At 39.1% G+C, this 16,703-nt stretch overlaps 2 protein-coding genes across 2 annotated transcripts; one reads left to right on the top strand and one right to left on the bottom strand.

Moving 5' to 3' along the window:
- Positions 1-3,952: 3,952 nt before the first annotated feature.
- LOC105392475 (signal recognition particle subunit SRP72) lies at positions 3,953-10,764 on the top strand. The gene is made up of 13 exons (XM_048629215.1): positions 3,953-4,091; positions 4,401-4,635; positions 4,875-5,019; positions 5,282-5,472; positions 5,750-5,887; positions 6,303-6,435; positions 7,803-7,982; positions 8,269-8,427; positions 9,029-9,247; positions 9,464-9,561; positions 9,738-9,842; positions 10,239-10,343; positions 10,625-10,764. The coding sequence occupies exons 1-13, from the start codon at positions 3,989-3,991 to the stop codon at positions 10,758-10,760; spliced, it is 1,947 nt and encodes a 648-aa protein (XP_048485172.1). The 5' UTR covers positions 3,953-3,988; the 3' UTR covers positions 10,761-10,764.
- A 679-nt stretch (positions 10,765-11,443) lies between these two features.
- LOC105392466 (probable rRNA-processing protein EBP2 homolog) lies at positions 11,444-13,462 on the bottom strand. Its single transcript, XM_011564097.3, has 5 exons — positions 13,272-13,462; positions 12,968-13,188; positions 12,463-12,621; positions 12,095-12,242; positions 11,444-11,859 (listed from the first exon to the last, which is right to left on the bottom strand). The coding sequence occupies exons 1-5, from the start codon at positions 13,323-13,325 to the stop codon at positions 11,497-11,499; spliced, it is 945 nt and encodes a 314-aa protein (XP_011562399.3). The 5' UTR covers positions 13,326-13,462; the 3' UTR covers positions 11,444-11,496.
- Positions 13,463-16,703: the final 3,241 nt, after the last annotated feature.

Below are 16,703 nucleotides of genomic sequence, written 5' to 3'. Positions count from 1 at the left end.
GGTCTTGTGAATCTTGTGATAAATATGTAGTTGTGTTGTGAAAGGCTGCAAAAACCATTATACGAAGGTCAAAAAGAAACATCGAATATCGTATCATCGGTAATTACCATTAAATTAAGTAATAAACACATTATAAAGTGTTAATTATTTTACTACCAAAGTCTACAATGGCGGCGCGCTGTAACCTTGTGCGGACGTAATTTTTTGTTGACTATCCTCCGAGAACATTTTCTTGTTGCACACACTTACGTTTTGGAGCGTGATTTTTAGTCCATTTGTACGGGACGCTCTACAGGTCTACAGCCCAAAACAGTTTTAATTTTAGTAGTTGGATTTGTCTTAAATTATTGATATGGCGCCTGCAAATAATAAAACAATATCCGGGATGGTAAATTATTAACGCACGTACAAGGTTACGTCGTCAATATAGTTGCTAGGCACTGACATAGTTCAAACAAATTATGACAGATGACAGTTATTTTGCTTGTATGAAGAAGGTTTGAGTAAAATGTTCTGAAGCGCCTATCCTTCCTTTTGAAATCATTGTTTGTATGTGTGAATTTGGGGGGCATTGTGCAACTCAAAAATATTTTTTTATTTTATTTTATAGATATATCGAACCAGCGTGCCAAAGAGGGCAAAATATGGAATATTTCTAACTCCTGGAAGAAACAGAACTGGCCGTCCAAAAAGAGAAATTGATGTCCTTACTATGTGTGCCCTTCGTCAACAGATCCAGTTTTTTTATACAGTTAATAAATAACGTTATCTAAATAAATATTTATTGGTTTCACTATTAGCCTTCATATTAACATCTTCTAGCTTGTATAAGAGCTTTTTTGTGTATGGTAAGTTGTTTTTAAATATATAAATAGGTAGGAAGTTAACAGGCAAAATTTCAAGTATCAAAGTCAGTTATGTTTCGCTATATAGGGTTGCTACATGAAAGATAGCAGTGCCCTCATTTAATTTCAGGACTTTATAGTTTTACTGTAAGTAATAACATTTATAATGACAAAGTGAATATTATACTTACATTATAGAGAGTGCCCAAGATTGTCCCACGTTAAAGTGCGCATCCCAATGAATGATTGTGATAAAAATATCTACACCCAATCACCCATAGTAAAAAATCACGTGACCAACATACCACAAAACATTTTCAACTTGTTAAAATTGAATTAAAATTTGAGACCACTATAGAACGGTTTTCAATAGTCGCATGTAGTAAACGGATTCTGATCTCTAGTTAGAACGAGTCAAATCTAGATCTAGGCGCAGCCAAACCTAGCTCGAGCTAGATCGCTTGAATCGAGTTGAACCGCGATACTAAAGAATTATTTATCTTTAAACTTACCAAACTATGTACTTAAGTAGCTTTTTAAATTTTAATGACTGGGGTATAATACACCTAACTACTGAAATGCAAACATACTTTTATTGCACGGTATTGTAATAAGGGGTTTTAATCTGAAATAGGGTAGCACACATTCCTGTAGAAAAACCTTACAGTAAAGCGAAGCTCGGTACCTTAAGCCCCTCGAATAAACTCGAGGATTAGAAGCTCATGATAGCGAGCCTACTGCCTACTTAGCTCTTCCAATTATCAGCAGAGTGGTAGGTGTAGATCGGATCGCACAAAATGTTCAATTTGGTTGGAGCCGTCGCGTCGAGAAGTCGACGCAATTTGGGAGGTCGACTCGCGACTGATACGTCAGTTATAATGGTTCCTTTCCACCACCAGAGATGTGCGATACCTATATTCGACGTCAACACTATAATGGTATGGTAAGAAATGCTATTCTAGAACCGCCTTGGCTAGGTATATCGTAACAGCTCCCTAACTCTCCTTAAAAAAACATGGTAGCTTTGTTTAACCACTTTCTGTAGAACATATGGGCCTCGTCCAAACTGGAGTGCAGATACTATGTTACAATTTCAACTGTCCTGTAAGAAACTGATGGTAAACAGCAGCAGATCTGGTGGTGGAAAGCCAGCCTGATGAAGCGGGTGTCGGTGTCGCGGTCCCATTCCGCCGTCATCGCAAGTTAACGACTGACGAGACGCGACAGTACGGTTGGCAAAACAAGCAACTTTAGTGTGAATTTGAATCTAAAACACACAATACTTTCTAATTCTATTGTAATTTATGTATTGTTGTTGCTTGTTGTCCTCAATTTTATAACGCTTAAGAAACTTAATAGTTAGTAAGTACCTATAGTTATGGAGTAGGATCTATATCAACCATCTACCTACCTTAGTTAAGATTAAAATGGACATGGAACGCCCACCGGCCTGCGGTAGTTGCTAGGTTAAGGAATTAAGGTCGACAAGTCGACATCATGATGGTCCAGATGGTCTGGTTTCTTCTACCTCGTACCTACCTATAAACAGAATCCCAAATTTAGTCATGCATATGCTGACCTTCCGCCATGATGGTGTCATGTCAATGCAGTTGAGTAGCTATCACATGCAAGTGGCACAGCCAGACTCTCTAGGCGCGAGTAGCGAGTGATATTTTCAAGAGCTGACATCTATCTGTATGTGCATAAGTAACTACGTAGATACCTGGTAACAGTCACACACAAGTTATTAAGTACCTATTAGTTTTTAAAGTACCCACCTACCTAAACGGACCAGAGTTGTTTTAAACGGGGGCTCTTTGACTATGCAAACTTACCCACGAGTGTTCTTTCCTCTGTGCCCACGAGCCCACAACATAAAACACTCAAAATAAACTTGTTGATCAAAGACTTTAGTTAGGCAAGTAGTAAGTACCTAAATCCGGTTATATCTGCCGAACAAGCATGATGATTATAGTGTTCCGAAATGTTAGGTCATTTGGATGTACCTCTACCTACCTAAGTCTATAAATCATATTGTTGAGGGAAAGGGCAGATTCCATCATGGGACAATGCGTCACGCAGGCACAATATTTATTGCAAAGGGAAGTATGTAAGGGCCCTATATTTCAATTGCTCACTCGTCTGGCAGAGTTTATAGCATCGGGTGACATCGTAATAGGGACACAAACATTACCCTTTTAAATTGAATTTCGTGCCATTTATCAGGAGAGCTCTGATAAAATACAGCTTGTCCCATACTTTCAAACAATTTTATGTGTTCAATGTGTTGGCCTCAAATTGCCGAGGACAAAATGAAAAATAAAAGGGAGTTTAAAATACTTAACTACTGAGGTAGAATGAACTACTTAGATAGTCATGCAAGTTATTCGTAGGTGTGGACTGACTAAGCGGAAACCTATGCATTTTGTAAGTATTTGGTCATAGTTAGGTAACTTGTCAAATGTATATACCTAACAACGTAATTGTAGATAACAACAGGCACATAAGTAATGACCTGTAGGTACAGGCAAGCCTAACTTGGGATGCCCTCCGGCCCGCTGGACCGACGGAACTTAGACAGGTGGCCGGTATTGAGTACCTACAGAGTGTAGAGGACATAGTCTTTGTGGTGCTGCTTGGGTGAGACCTATTGTTCAGCAATGGAATACTTCGGGCTGATGATGATTTGTAAGTAGGTACCTAGCTAAAACTATGCATACCTAAACCAAACTATGACCTCCAAGTTAACGTAATATACCCAACACATGGAAAAATACCAGGCAGGAGGAGGCCTGGGCGGTCAAGAACATCATCATGGCTACAATATCTATGCCAGTGATTCTAGTTCCAGCTGAGCACTAGCGCATTTACTGACGAGTGCGGCAACCTCCAAGACGGGAATCAGCTGGATGTTTGCCAACCTCAACTCGTACTAAAAGCTACACTTGGGTGGAAAATGGCGAACTTATTCATTTCTGGTCTTCCCTGCCAGGCTGTAATCTCCTTACAGTGCTCAGAATAATAATTCCTGTAAATATTCTGTGTGTTTTAAAATTATACTCTGTGTGTGCGTATTTTTTTTACTATAGCAACACTAAATGGTTGTGAGTTGTCAGTTTGCATGTCATCAGCAGTTGTCAAAAATGTCGGCCAACAAGGAAAATAACCTTGTTCAAGCTTATATCGAATTAAATAAGTTTTGTCAGAATGGAGACTATGACAGAGCGTTAAAATCTGCAGGAAAACGTAAGTAAAGTTCGATATTTTTATATCCATATCCAAATTCTGCGCCATACTTGAAATTATTTATCCACCTTTTGAACTTTCCACCATCAAACTTTGAATTGTATTTTTATTCGTTTGACCTGCTATAATAATCTAGGCATAGCTCTATATTAGCGTTTAAGTCACCTCCTAACTCCCTATCTTTGCCATCCAGTTGATACCACAATTTATAGCTTTCTATTAATAAGATAAGCACCCCTGATAGATGACTGATAGTCCTCTGCATATTTTACTTTTTAATCTAAAATATCTTTAATTTCTCGTTTTCAGTGTTACAAATCGCTCCTGGTGAGCAGAAAGCCTTCCACTGCAAGGTTATTTGTTTCATTCAGCTGCACAACTTCAAGGAGGCTCTAGCTATTCTTTGCAATCCCAAAAATGCTGCATTAGCTGCTGACCTGCACTTTGAGAAGGCCTACGCTCAGTACCGGCTGAACTGCCCCAACGATGCCCTCGCCACTGTTGATGCTGCCCCAGAGTTGACTCCAGCTCTTAAGGAATTGAGGTAACATTACTAAAATAATTGGCACCCCTGTTTTGAAATATTGTCAGAGTGTGTGAGGCAGGACTATGCAGATGACAGTTGTTATCTTCATTGGAAAATTACATGAGATGTCTCATGATGATGTTGGAAATATAAAGTAATATGAATGCTTACATAAGTTTGTGAATTAAGACTTAAATTTCACTTTGTTTTTTATCATATAAAATTACCATAATTAACAAAGTGTGTATTCATTTCAGGGCTCAAATCCTGTATCGGTTAGAGCAGTACCAAGACTGTTACAACTTGTACAGAGACCTGGTAAAGAACACCAATGATGAGTATGAAGATGAGAGGAAAGCCAACATGGCCGCTGTGGTGGCTAACTTGGCAGAACTTAACCCGGTAAGTAGATATGGATAAAGCAATGTGTGTATACCCAAACATAGTGAGTAAACAGTGCCTGGATTAGCCAATAATTTCATCAACCCTTAACTGTAATGTTTATCTCCAATACCAAGAAGATCATACCGTTACAAGCTTGAATTACACACACTGCAAGTGCCAATCATCACATGCTATATTAAGATACTCCATCTGTACAAAACTTATAAAGACAATTACAAATATAATTATGTATCTTTAAAAACTTTTTATTACCTCATAGACAAGTGAGTTCGCCCAATTTGATGAGACCACCTACGAGCTAGCCTACAATGCGGGCTGCACCCTGGCCCTGCGTGGCAAGTACAGTGAGGCTCTGCCCGTGCTGAAGAAAGCTGAACAGACCTGCTCCGAGAGTGTTGTTGAGGATGGAGGCACTGAGGAAGAAGCTAAAGAGGAGGCTGCTATCATCCGGTAAGCATAAAAATTTCGTGTACTGTGTGCATATCTTTCAGGAGTAACCATAATATGTCAGAATACATACACAAGCAACTTTTGCACTGCACTTGCTTGTTGTTTAGATTTATTCATCACATTCTTATTTTTTTATATCCATTTTCTTATCTGAATCATGTCAGTCTTTTTCAGATGTTCATTTCATCTTTTTTGTTCACATGCCTTATATTTGGTTGCCTACATTAATAAAACCTCTTCTTCAAACTAATCTGAACGTGTTTCTGATGACATCCAGGGTCCAGCAAGCCTTCTGTCTACAGCAGATGGGCAAGGAGAAGGAGGCCGGGCTGATCTACCACAACGTGCTGAAAGACAAGCCCAGCGACCAGGCACTGGTGGCCATTGCTAGCAACAACTTGGTCGTTATTAACAGGTAATTAAAGTTTGCATTAACTAGTGATTCTCATAGGTAAAGTTGAGAGGTGTTTGACTTTAACATCATGGTTATGCAAACTGACCAGGAACTTTTGTATTATTAATTCACATTGTTGCAATGCAGTTTATAGTTAAGTTTCAGTGCGATATTGTAACAAATGCTGGTATAATGGTATAACTACTAGTGATTGACAAAGCTCCAGCTGTGGGTAATTCCTCGTAAAGCCTAGTTGACCTCCTTCCCCAATGATAATAATGTAACACCTTAACATAGTTTCTCCTGTACTTCCTGTGGGTTGACTGGTAGAATATGCTTTTAGCATTAAGTCCACCATTTGTACAAGTTTTTTTTATTTTTGTGCAATAATGGATTAAATAAATAAATAATAATAAAATTATTTCCCTTCAATCAGGGACACGAACGTGTTCGACTCGCGCAAGCGCATGAAGGCGGCCGCGGCGGACGGGCTCGAGCACAAGCTCAACTCCCGCCAGCGCGCCGCCGTCACCTACAACCAGGCCATACTCGCTATATACTCCAATCAGGTAAGTGGAACTGTTGCATTGTGTAAGCAGCCAGTTAAAATAATAATATTAGAAAGTAACAAAAATCATTATTTTGATCAATAAATAATGTTTCGAACTTTAACAACTGCAATAGTGATACACTGTGGCGCAGCCAATAACGCCCATCTTAATAACTAATAGCAATGATGTAAATATTATTCACCATGTGTGGATGAAAACGAGCTGTGTGATAAATAATTTCGTAGGCTTTCTAAAACATAGCAGCGAGTGCTACGAGTGTAATGCCTTTAAACCTTTATACCGTGGGCAATCTCTATCTTTACGTTGTAAAAGAGATATTTGAGCTTCTTAAAATCAGAGTTAGGTACATACAGTTCTCCCATATTAATAATGCGCATGCATGCAAATCTTCGCAAACTGTCGTATTCCCGGAAACACCCGAATCAGTGCCTTAAACAAAGCACTTGCATTTTGATCCTTGTTCGAAAGAAATAGTAGTCAATATCATGTGACACATAATCGAAAACAATTTGGGCGGTCGGTGGCTGTCACCGATCAGTCAAGGGTCTCAAGGTCAAGATCAATATTACTTTTGTGGAATTATAAAGAGCTGCAATTACACATCGTTCTTGTTATTTTTTTCAAATGTGAATTTAATTTCAACTTTAATTATTTTTGACGATGCCATATTATGAGGCACATTTAAGAATAAAATATACGTCACATTGATAGACTTCACTTTGCCAATAAAGCCACACCCAAAAGACCAAGTTTGTAATTGTAATATTATTGTGAATGATCAGCGCTGTAAATACTTTTGAACTGAGATTTTAATGTAAACATTTTTATTAATGTGAAATAATCAGTGCTGTAAATACTTTTTAACTGAGATTTCAATTTTTTTATATAAACCTGTGTTTGAAATCCATTTCTCCTTATAATATAAACCTTGTGTTATTCAAACCTTCTTTCATCCATCTTTACATCAGCTTCAGTAAGACACTTGAAAAGTACCTACTGTAACATTTTCGAAGTAAATTTTAATATTATGGAATATTATGAATTATCGAATCAAATTTCGTTACTGATAAATCAATTATCTCTTTTAGCACCAATTACATAATTCTACTAAAATTTCATGAAGAAAATGCACTTAACCACTCTAAATACATAATAGTTTTCTAACGCTCGGGTATACGACCGTTGCCGAACAATGACGAAGATTTCTATGTGCATAATCAATTTTGGGGAACTGTACATTATTTATTCATTAACCTCACGTCTGCCTCACCGATGGGTAGATTGGGTAGGCTAAAATTATGAAAAACCGCGCACTAAAAACAAATAATGTAACTTGTTAAATTAACAAAACCTCTCCATTCCAGCCGGACTTCTGCAAGCAGTGCTGCGTGAAGCTGACGCGCGAGTTCAAGCAGGAGCGCCGCGCCGCGCTCGTGGAGGCCAGCTCGCTGCTGAAGGAGAGCAAGCGCGGGGCGGCGGCCGCGCTGCTGCTGCGGCACGGGGGCGCGCTGGCGCTGGGCGCGGCGCACGTGCTGCTGGCGCAGGTGACACATGCAGCGGGGGCGGGCCGGAACAAGTGGGAACGGGGTCGGAGAGTGAAAACTTAGAAATGCTTAATTGTATCTACTTACTATTGTAGACTCCAACCCATACATTTTAAACACTGGGAAAATTGGTAGGTTATGCAAAGCCGCTACTTTACAGGGGTTCAGCAGATGGTGCCAACAACAAGCCTTGCGCACGAATAGATGAATAAGTACCATGCGAAACTTTCCAATAGCTATAAATCATCCATAAAGACTGTGTTTTACAACGGCATTTCTTTCGCAGGGTGACCGCAAAGCCGCGGTGAAGCTTCTAGAAGAGTCGGAGTTCAAGTACCGGCCGGCGGTCATTTCCGTGCTGTGCACGCTGCTCTGTGCCGACAACGAGTATGAGAAGGCGTCGCAACTGTTCAAGGACGTCTACAATCATTATAAGAATGATGAGGTGAGTGGGTGTATTTGGCTCTTATGTGAAGAAATGAAATATGAAATTTAGTCCAGACTACGGGGTAATATCTCGTGTTACGACAAAGACTTGGTTCTGTTGCAACAGTATTTACAGTATGGATGTTAAATTCATTATTTTTTTAAATATTTTAATCGACTACACACCAAATAGAAAAAAAACCGATAAAATTAACATTGCCTACATAACTCGAGATATCATTCCTACTGTATATACAATCTCTACAATCATTATAAGAATGATGAGGTGAGTGGACGTATTTGACTCTTTATGTCAAATGAAATATGAAATTCAGTCCAAACTATGGGGTAATATCTCGTATTGCGACGTAGACTTGATTCTGTTGTATTTACAGTATGGATGTTAAATTCATTATTTTTTTAAATATTTTAATCGACTACACACCAAATAGAAAAAAAAAACGATAAAATTAACATTGCCTACATAACTCGAGATATCATTCCTACTGTATACTATAAGTGTATGTATCTAGATATAATTAAATACTTACCTGCACAACGTTTCTTTTCATCAGTTCCTGAGATCAACACTCCATTAATAAAATTGAAACCCCCACCAGGTGAAATTCGCGGCCCTCCGCATGGTATGGCGAGCAGCAGCCGACATCCACATGAAGGCGGGCGACTCGGCCGCGGCCGCCGAGGCCCACGAGGCTTTAGCCCGAGCCGCGCCTGAAGACAAGAAGACACTGGCGAAGTTAGTGAAGGCACTGGCAGCCGCTGATCCCCAGCGGGCGAAGCAACTGGCCACTAGACTGCCGCCGGTCGAGGAGTTAGAGGTTGGTTTTGGAAAAAGAAAAAGTTGCATGGATTTTGTTGGTACTGGCTGGCGGAATTGCTTTTCTTCGAAGACTAAAAGACACTGGCCACTAGACTGCCACTGCCGGTTGAGGAGTTATAGGTCCTACAAACCTCAAGAAGTAAAAGTTGAATAGTCTTTATTTTCTTTTTTGTTGGCTATGTATGGGTGTTTTAAATATAATATTATGTTTCAGTGCAAGATCGACATTGAAGCGTTGGAGTCTTCCAAATGGATGATGGGTGCCAAGGTGGTGAAGAAAACTGTGCAAAGCAAGCAGGAACAATCCCCTGGGTAAGATATCTATATCTAAAACACACACCTACTAAACCAAATTCTTTTAAAGTCGAACAGAAATATTTTTTTAAACTAAACTTAACTATGCTGACTGGACTGACTACACCTATAAAATATATTTAAATACCTAGTCATAATTTTGTATAAATGTTTATTTAATGCCTATTATTCAGAACCCCTGGCTCCGAGTTGACCAACAAGAAGACCCAGAAGAAACGCAAGCGGAAGACGAAGCTGCCTCCCACCGCCGACCTGTCGCGGGCGCCCGACCCAGAAAGGTATCATTGTTAATGAGGCTGTTTAATTACTTACCTTTATTTATTTAGTAAGTTACTACTCGAAAGAACCACCTACAGTGGTTACCAACTTATCCTGGCTTACCATCGTTAACACAAAAGATCGTCCAAAAAATATGATCAGAAAGTACAATGTACCTTTATTAGTATCGCCCAGTTTTATAGATTGCGAATAACTATTACTTTTCCTCCTGTCATCTAAAACTATTACTTCTCCTCCTGACATCAGCATACAATTTCTGACAAATAAGCTTCAATTTACGTAAGAGGCGCCACTTTGTATGCCGGAACATATAAAACTAATTAAACGTTGTTAAACTTAACATTCTGTATGTATAAGTACTTACAAATTAACACATTTATTACTAATATTCTCAGATGGCTTCCCAAGTACGAGCGCACTGCGTACCGCAAGCGTCGCGGCGTGCGGCGTGACGTCATCAAGGGCAGCCAGGGCATGTCCACCACTGCCACTGACCAATAGTGAGTAGCCAAATACCTACTTCAAATTAATTAATTGTCATCGCTGGTTTGGTTTTCAAATGAGAGCAAATCCAATAGAAATGTATACAGAATGTCAAAATGTTGTTAGCGCTATTGAAATAATCTGTCTTCTGGTATCTTCATCAGCCAATTGCAGTCCATATACTTCTCCACATGTACCAAACATAGCGCCTTGACGCTCTACGAAAATGTTCAAGGCATTACAAATAATCACCAAAAATTTTCCACTTATCACCTACAACATCACCTTTACTTTCCAGTGACATGAGCAAGGTCCACGCCAGCGGTGGGTCCGCGGCCTCGGCCAAGAGCCCTCGTGTCGAAGCCAAGCCCAGCAGCGGCGAGAGCGCCTGGCAACGCAAGCAACAGCAGAAGAAGAAGGGGAAGAGGCGATAAACGTGAAGGGATAAACCTTAGAATAAGGAGTTTGGGGTGTGGGCGTGTGGACTCCTTAGTCTATGGGCACTATTAAGTTCTTGAGTCTTGAGTTCTTGTATGAGGTTCAAAGTGGGTTCAAATAAGTTAAATACGTTAAAACCTGGATTTTTTACTGATTTACTTTGTTCATTGTTACACTGGCTCCTATCCTAAGAAAATAGTTATAGTTACAGAGTTTCACAAATTGTATTATCAAGTCAAGTTATATCTTCTTCGTATTAATTATATTATCAGATTAATTAAATAAAAATTGTGCCTTTGGAATAATAGCCTCTTTGAATAAATAGCATTGGGAACCTATTTGTGTGCGCAAAGCAAAGTATTTTTATTTGTTGGGTTCTTTAATTTGGAAAATTAAATTATAATATCCGATAAAATAATGTACTCATACCAACATTTTGTTATAACATCAAGTGCTAGCCAAACTCTAAAATTAAATATTAACTCTGTGCTTAAATTTTACACTGTCATACCGAGAACCCAGCAGTTATTACTGTTTTTATTATGAATTATAATATCTTTTTTCAATGTCTGTTTTTTATTTCTCATTTTCCATCTAACAAACCACCATAGAATTGGAAAGGTAATCTAACAAATAATAGTATTTACCCCATTGTAGAAATTTATATGAAAGACTATAATTTATTATCAGAAAACATTTATTTTAAAATTACAGGCTAGCTTACAACAATAATTATCTCTTAGCATTCTTCCTCTTAGACTTTCCAGGTCTTTGGGGTTTCTTACCCTTAGCCTTAAAGTTATGACTCTTGAAGTTAAAAGGTTTCTTTTTAGCGGAACTATTGAATCCATCCATGTCATTAGAAGACTCTCTTGTGTTTAACTTAGACCCCTTCTTTTTCCCGCCGAATCCGAATTTCTGATCTTTATTTGCCCTCTTTTTGGCACTCCTGGCAGTTGCGCCCTTTCCTTTGTTATTGTTTTTGCCTTTGTTGTCGTCTAAGAAGTCCAAGTCTGAGGACTTGCCTTTCCTCACTCGTTTCAATTTCTCCAGCATTTCCCTCTTGTCAGATGCTTGTTTCAGCTTGGCTTCCGTCTGAGGAAAAATAATTGTTAATTAATTATCATATTATTACTCAGTGTATGGATACTTAGGGATGAGTTTATGACTGGCTAATTCTTTCGGGAAATTGACCAATGTTACTAATGTTTTAGTGTTTGCTAAGAAGTTTCTTACTGAGAAAATTAAATACATACTCCATAAGAGAATGACACTGAATAATATCCTCTATATCCTGGATTGAAATGATAAGCAAGGTAATAATTCTCACCTGTACACGCTTAGCAATTTTCTTCTGGTCTCTCAGCTGCCTGACCTTCTCCACGCGAGCCTGGGCGGCTTGCTTGGCGAGCAGGTTCTTGCGTACCTTCTGCATGTGTTCATCACTCTTTGCCATCTCTGCAAAGTAATCTTCGGGTCTAGGGAATTGATAAGAGATGTGATTAGTTGTACACAGACACACAAACTATAAAACTACTAGTGTAATGATTCCTCTTTATCATTTATACATTTATATGAAAAGAACCTACCTCTATTAAGTAGTAAATAAAAATAATTAAAGTTAAATACATAGGATTGCTGAGACTTTTAAAAATGTATTAGTTAGGAAGGTTTTAAGTACCATTTCAATAAATTTACCTCTTAGTTGGTATATTCAGTTCCTTCAATTTCTTTATACCTTCCATGACGGCGGCCTGGGCTTGCCGGTGAAGCAGGTTCTCTCGCTTGAACTCATTGAGGACTGGGTCTTGGGTTGGATCATACGCTTGCTTCCCTTTAGTATTTTCTTTCACATTCCTGAAATGTTTATTAAAATTAATCATATGAAGTTGCAGATATGTTATCATATTTTGAGAACATTCAGAAGGTTGATTTAATATCACCAATTTTTAAATTATGTAGAGTGATGTAGGATTATTTTTACCCCAGGATTCTAACACCATAGAAAGTATCCAATAAAATAATAAAACAAAAATATTGGTTTTGTGGGAATTCTTTTGTACAGTAAGGGGCAGATAAACCTGACCCCCCTCAGAAGCATTGTTAGTATGAGAGGGGGGTCAGATTTCTTTGCACATGACCGTACCTAATGTTATTGCAACTATTACTGCAATTATTAATTAATAAAATTAAAAAAACTTACTTTCTTTTAATAGCAGTTTCTTGCAACTGGAGTGCTATATCCGGAGCCATCGGGGCAACTGTAGTCACTAGGTCTAATGTTTCAACCCATGGTAACTTTAGTTTAATTTCTTTTAACTTTATCTTCAGTTCTGCTACATTATTAATGTAATTTTTTGCTGTTTTCTCTACAACTTCATTTAGCCCGGGCTGCAATAGTCCCTTAGCAAAAGCTTCTTGCAGCTGAAACAACAAGGTTAGTTAATTTATAGGATTAAGGAAAAATGCATGAATACATGCTACAAAAAAAGAAAATTAGTATTTACCTCTTCATCAGAGTCAACTTCAGAGTCACTGGCGTTTAATTCAAAGTCAGTCATTATTCTACAAGGGAAATTATGAATATCTTGAATGAAATTAATTAGTTTGAAACTAAAATAACCACGAATTTTTACCGAATAACCTAAAATCTAAACAAACTCATGTGTGAAACAAGAAATGTGAACTTATCTGTGTTTTTTGACAGTTGACACTGATGCGGGTCTCAGAATAATAACGGACATGGCGCTTTAGCCACTGACCTATAATGTAGAGGTCAGTGGCTGCCAAAAATAAAGACACGAAATTCAGAATAATCCTCTCTGCTAGTATTATTATAAAGCAGTCTATAGTGGTCAAATAGTTGACAAATAGTGGTTTCGTACACCGTGTTTGGCACGTTTGGCAATAAAGGTGGCGACACATCATTAGACACGGCTGACGGCCGCGACTGATAGGTGTGCCGGTGTGCACGGTGTTTTGGGATGGTTCGTGCCAGATCGCTCTCGGACGTCTGAAAGCCCAAGTTCCACGACTTACGTCCGATAGTTTGAACAGTATAGTGTACAATCCTTACCTTTAAGTCGCGGCTGACAGCCGCGTCCGTGAGCCGCGTCCGATGGTGTGTAGGCACCTTCAAAGGTGAAGGTCAGCCCAAGGTCCGCGACTTACGTCCGATAGAACGTTTAACACTTAGATTGAACAGCGTCGTGTACATATTACACAAGTCCTTAAGTGTACATTTATTATCTAGATACCTTTACGTCAAACTATAAAGTCCTGAAATTAAATGAGGGCGCAGCTATCTTTCATGTAGCAACCCTATATAGCGAAACAAAACTGACTTTGATACTTGAAATTTTGCCTGTGACTACCTACCCTATTTCTGTATTTAAAAACATTACCCTCCTCCTTCGGCAGTCGGGTAAAAACAACTTACTATCCACAAAAAAGCTCATTATTCAAGCTAAGGTGTTAATATGAAGGCTAATAGTGAAACCAATAAATATTTATTTAAATAACGTTATTACAACTTTATAAAATATACGGATTTGTTGACGAAGGGCACACATAGTTAAATCATCAATTTCTCTTTTTAGACGGCCTGTTCTGTTTCTTCCAGGAGTTAGAAATATTCCATATTTAGAGCACTCTTTTGCAATATGCCAGACGGTACTGTCCGATACTCCTACAAAATAAAATAAAAGTTTTTGTGTACAAATAAAGAATATCTATCTATCTATCTAAAAATGCTTATTTGAAACTACCCTTAAGTTAAGAAAAACAGAGTAACAGAATGAGAAATTAGTAAGTAAACAAAAAATATATCTTCAAGTATCAAAATGTTATGGTTTGACTCAACTTAAACCAGCTCAAACCTACAACCAGCGGTATGTAAACAATGTTCAACTTGGGCTCTAAACCTAGGTTTATCGATAAATGAAGCATTGGTAACGGATAAAAAATGAATTATTACAATTTGTACAATGTTACATACCCGTCATAGACGCTGTACGAGCGTAAACATCCTCCAAATTCGACAAAATGTGTCCAGCTTCATGTTCCGCTAAACATTGTATATAAACTCGATAAATAACTTCCCTAGCTTGACTACGAATATTTTTCTTCTTCTTCCTAATTGCAAACAAGCGTAAATAGTTGTTTATATCTAGATTATCCTAATAATTAATAAGAAAATTGAAAAAACAGCCAACCGCCAACTGCCATAAACAATTGTTATGACTTTTATGTTTCTTTTCTAATGGTGCCAGGCTCCTGAAAATTTTAGTTCCTCAAACATTAATTTTATGAATTAATAGTTTCACTGTAAGTCACGGCTGACAGCAGGCAGCCGCGTCCGTAGGCTGCGCCGGATGGTGTGTTGGCACCTTTATCTCAACATCTTATTTATATGTTCAGCCTATGAAAATCCACTACATTGTATAGGCCTCTTCCATGTTACAACTACGACAAGTCCCACGGTCCTTTTTGGCCTGTCCCACACTACAAACTAGTAATCAAAAATTCATCTATAATCAATTTATTCAAGGTTATAATATAAATTAACATTTAACTAATGAAGCCTAACCTAATTGTAAATAAAATTGTGAAAACTGAAATAAAAGATAAAATTTTACAAATTCAAACTATTCGCCTCAAACTTAGTCTAACTAGTCAAAGATGCCGCCTCGTATCGTTCCTGGCTCGAAAGTGCCCAACAAGCTAGCCGCATTACCGCGCTGTATCGCGGACGCACGGGATGTTAGCTGACACCAAAGCTCTGCGTATTATGTCGTTGAGGGCACTATGACGGGGCAACCTCCCGGCACACCTCGTGCAGCTGAGAGCGTGGTGGCCGTCTGCCTCTACCATCACCCCGCAGATGCACTTGTGTGGGACACAGACGTCGCAGCCAAGTCGCAATGCTACTGCAATGCGTAAACTGTCGTTGTCCAAATATGTGCCAAGCTGGGGCGAAGGCAGTGCATGCAACCAGGCTCCCGCTTCCGGTCTCGTAACCGCCTTAATCCGTGCAAGGTGGGCCCCCGAGGAGTTTGCCATAATATCAGCAACGAGAGCCTTACACTGAATTTCATCCCATTCTTTCTGTATGTTCGGTTTGACAACATTCTGGTTCGGATGCCTGCTAGCCCACTCTGTCAACCCTACATCTACGAACGGAACCGTAAATCCATCACCATTAATTGAGAGTATTTGAGTGACTAGATTTACGACCCCGTGCGCCGACGCAAGGAATCCGACTAGGGCAGTATCTTGCAGCCTACGAACCCCAATGCCTCCATGTCGTATGGGTAAAGATGCTTGACACCATTGCGCGTCATTTAGAGAGACATTCAGAACTGTTTCCAATGTCCGCTTTACAGTCGCGTCCAATGCCGCCACCTCATCAGGGAACAGCCAGGCGGGAGATGTCCTCACGGTGTACGTCAGCCTGGGCATAGCAAGGCAACTCCTTAATAGGATGAGGGCTACACAAGATGATAGTTTATCTAACTGATTCGTCAGCTTGGAGAACGTTTGGTGTTTATTCTCGAGTAGAGCGGGTATACCTTCTGGGAAAATTGGTGCTCCCAGTAACATAAATTGGTCCTTAACTGTATTTTGTAAACCTGGCACAATAGCTTCAAATAGCGAAAAGCTTTGTTGCGCCCTTGGGGTGTTACCAAAAAATTCACATTTTTTGCTGTTGAGGATCAACCCAATCGATTTTAGGTTCGAGATTAAAGTTGGTATCTCATTTAAAACTGTTTCTGGGCTTCCGCCAATCACACCATCATCTAAATACCATATATTAAGGGGTGATTTAATGGAGGATATAGTTTTGTGTAATGCGAGGCTAAACACCAACGGTCCCAACGGATCCCCCTGCTGGGCACCAACCTGCGATGCGATCGATGTCTCGTGGTAAAATAGATTGC

This window comes from Plutella xylostella, chromosome 22, assembly GCF_932276165.1.
Source record: "Plutella xylostella chromosome 22, ilPluXylo3.1, whole genome shotgun sequence".
NCBI classification, from domain to species: domain Eukaryota; kingdom Metazoa; phylum Arthropoda; class Insecta; order Lepidoptera; family Plutellidae; genus Plutella; species Plutella xylostella.
This window is presented reverse-complemented; position numbering and strand designations above follow the sequence as displayed.

Excerpts from the sequence above, each read along its gene's own strand:
- LOC105392466 (XM_011564097.3), bottom strand. The coding sequence starts at position 13,325 with ATGACTGACTTTGAATTAAACGCCAGTGACTCTGAAGTTGACTCTGAT. Across the intron at positions 13,189-13,271 it reads AAGTTGACTCTGATGAAGAG|CTGCAAGAAGCTTTTGCTAA; the intron begins GTAAATACTAAT and ends TTGTTGTTTCAG. Across the intron at positions 12,243-12,462 it reads CTGAATATACCAACTAAGAG|ACCCGAAGATTACTTTGCAG; the intron begins GTAAATTTATTG and ends TCAATTCCCTAG.
- LOC105392475 (XM_048629215.1), top strand. The coding sequence starts at position 3,989 with ATGTCGGCCAACAAGGAAAATAACCTTGTTCAAGCTTATATCGAATTA. Across the intron at positions 4,636-4,874 it reads CCAGCTCTTAAGGAATTGAG|GGCTCAAATCCTGTATCGGT; the intron begins GTAACATTACTA and ends TATTCATTTCAG. Across the intron at positions 5,473-5,749 it reads GAGGAGGCTGCTATCATCCG|GGTCCAGCAAGCCTTCTGTC; the intron begins GTAAGCATAAAA and ends GATGACATCCAG.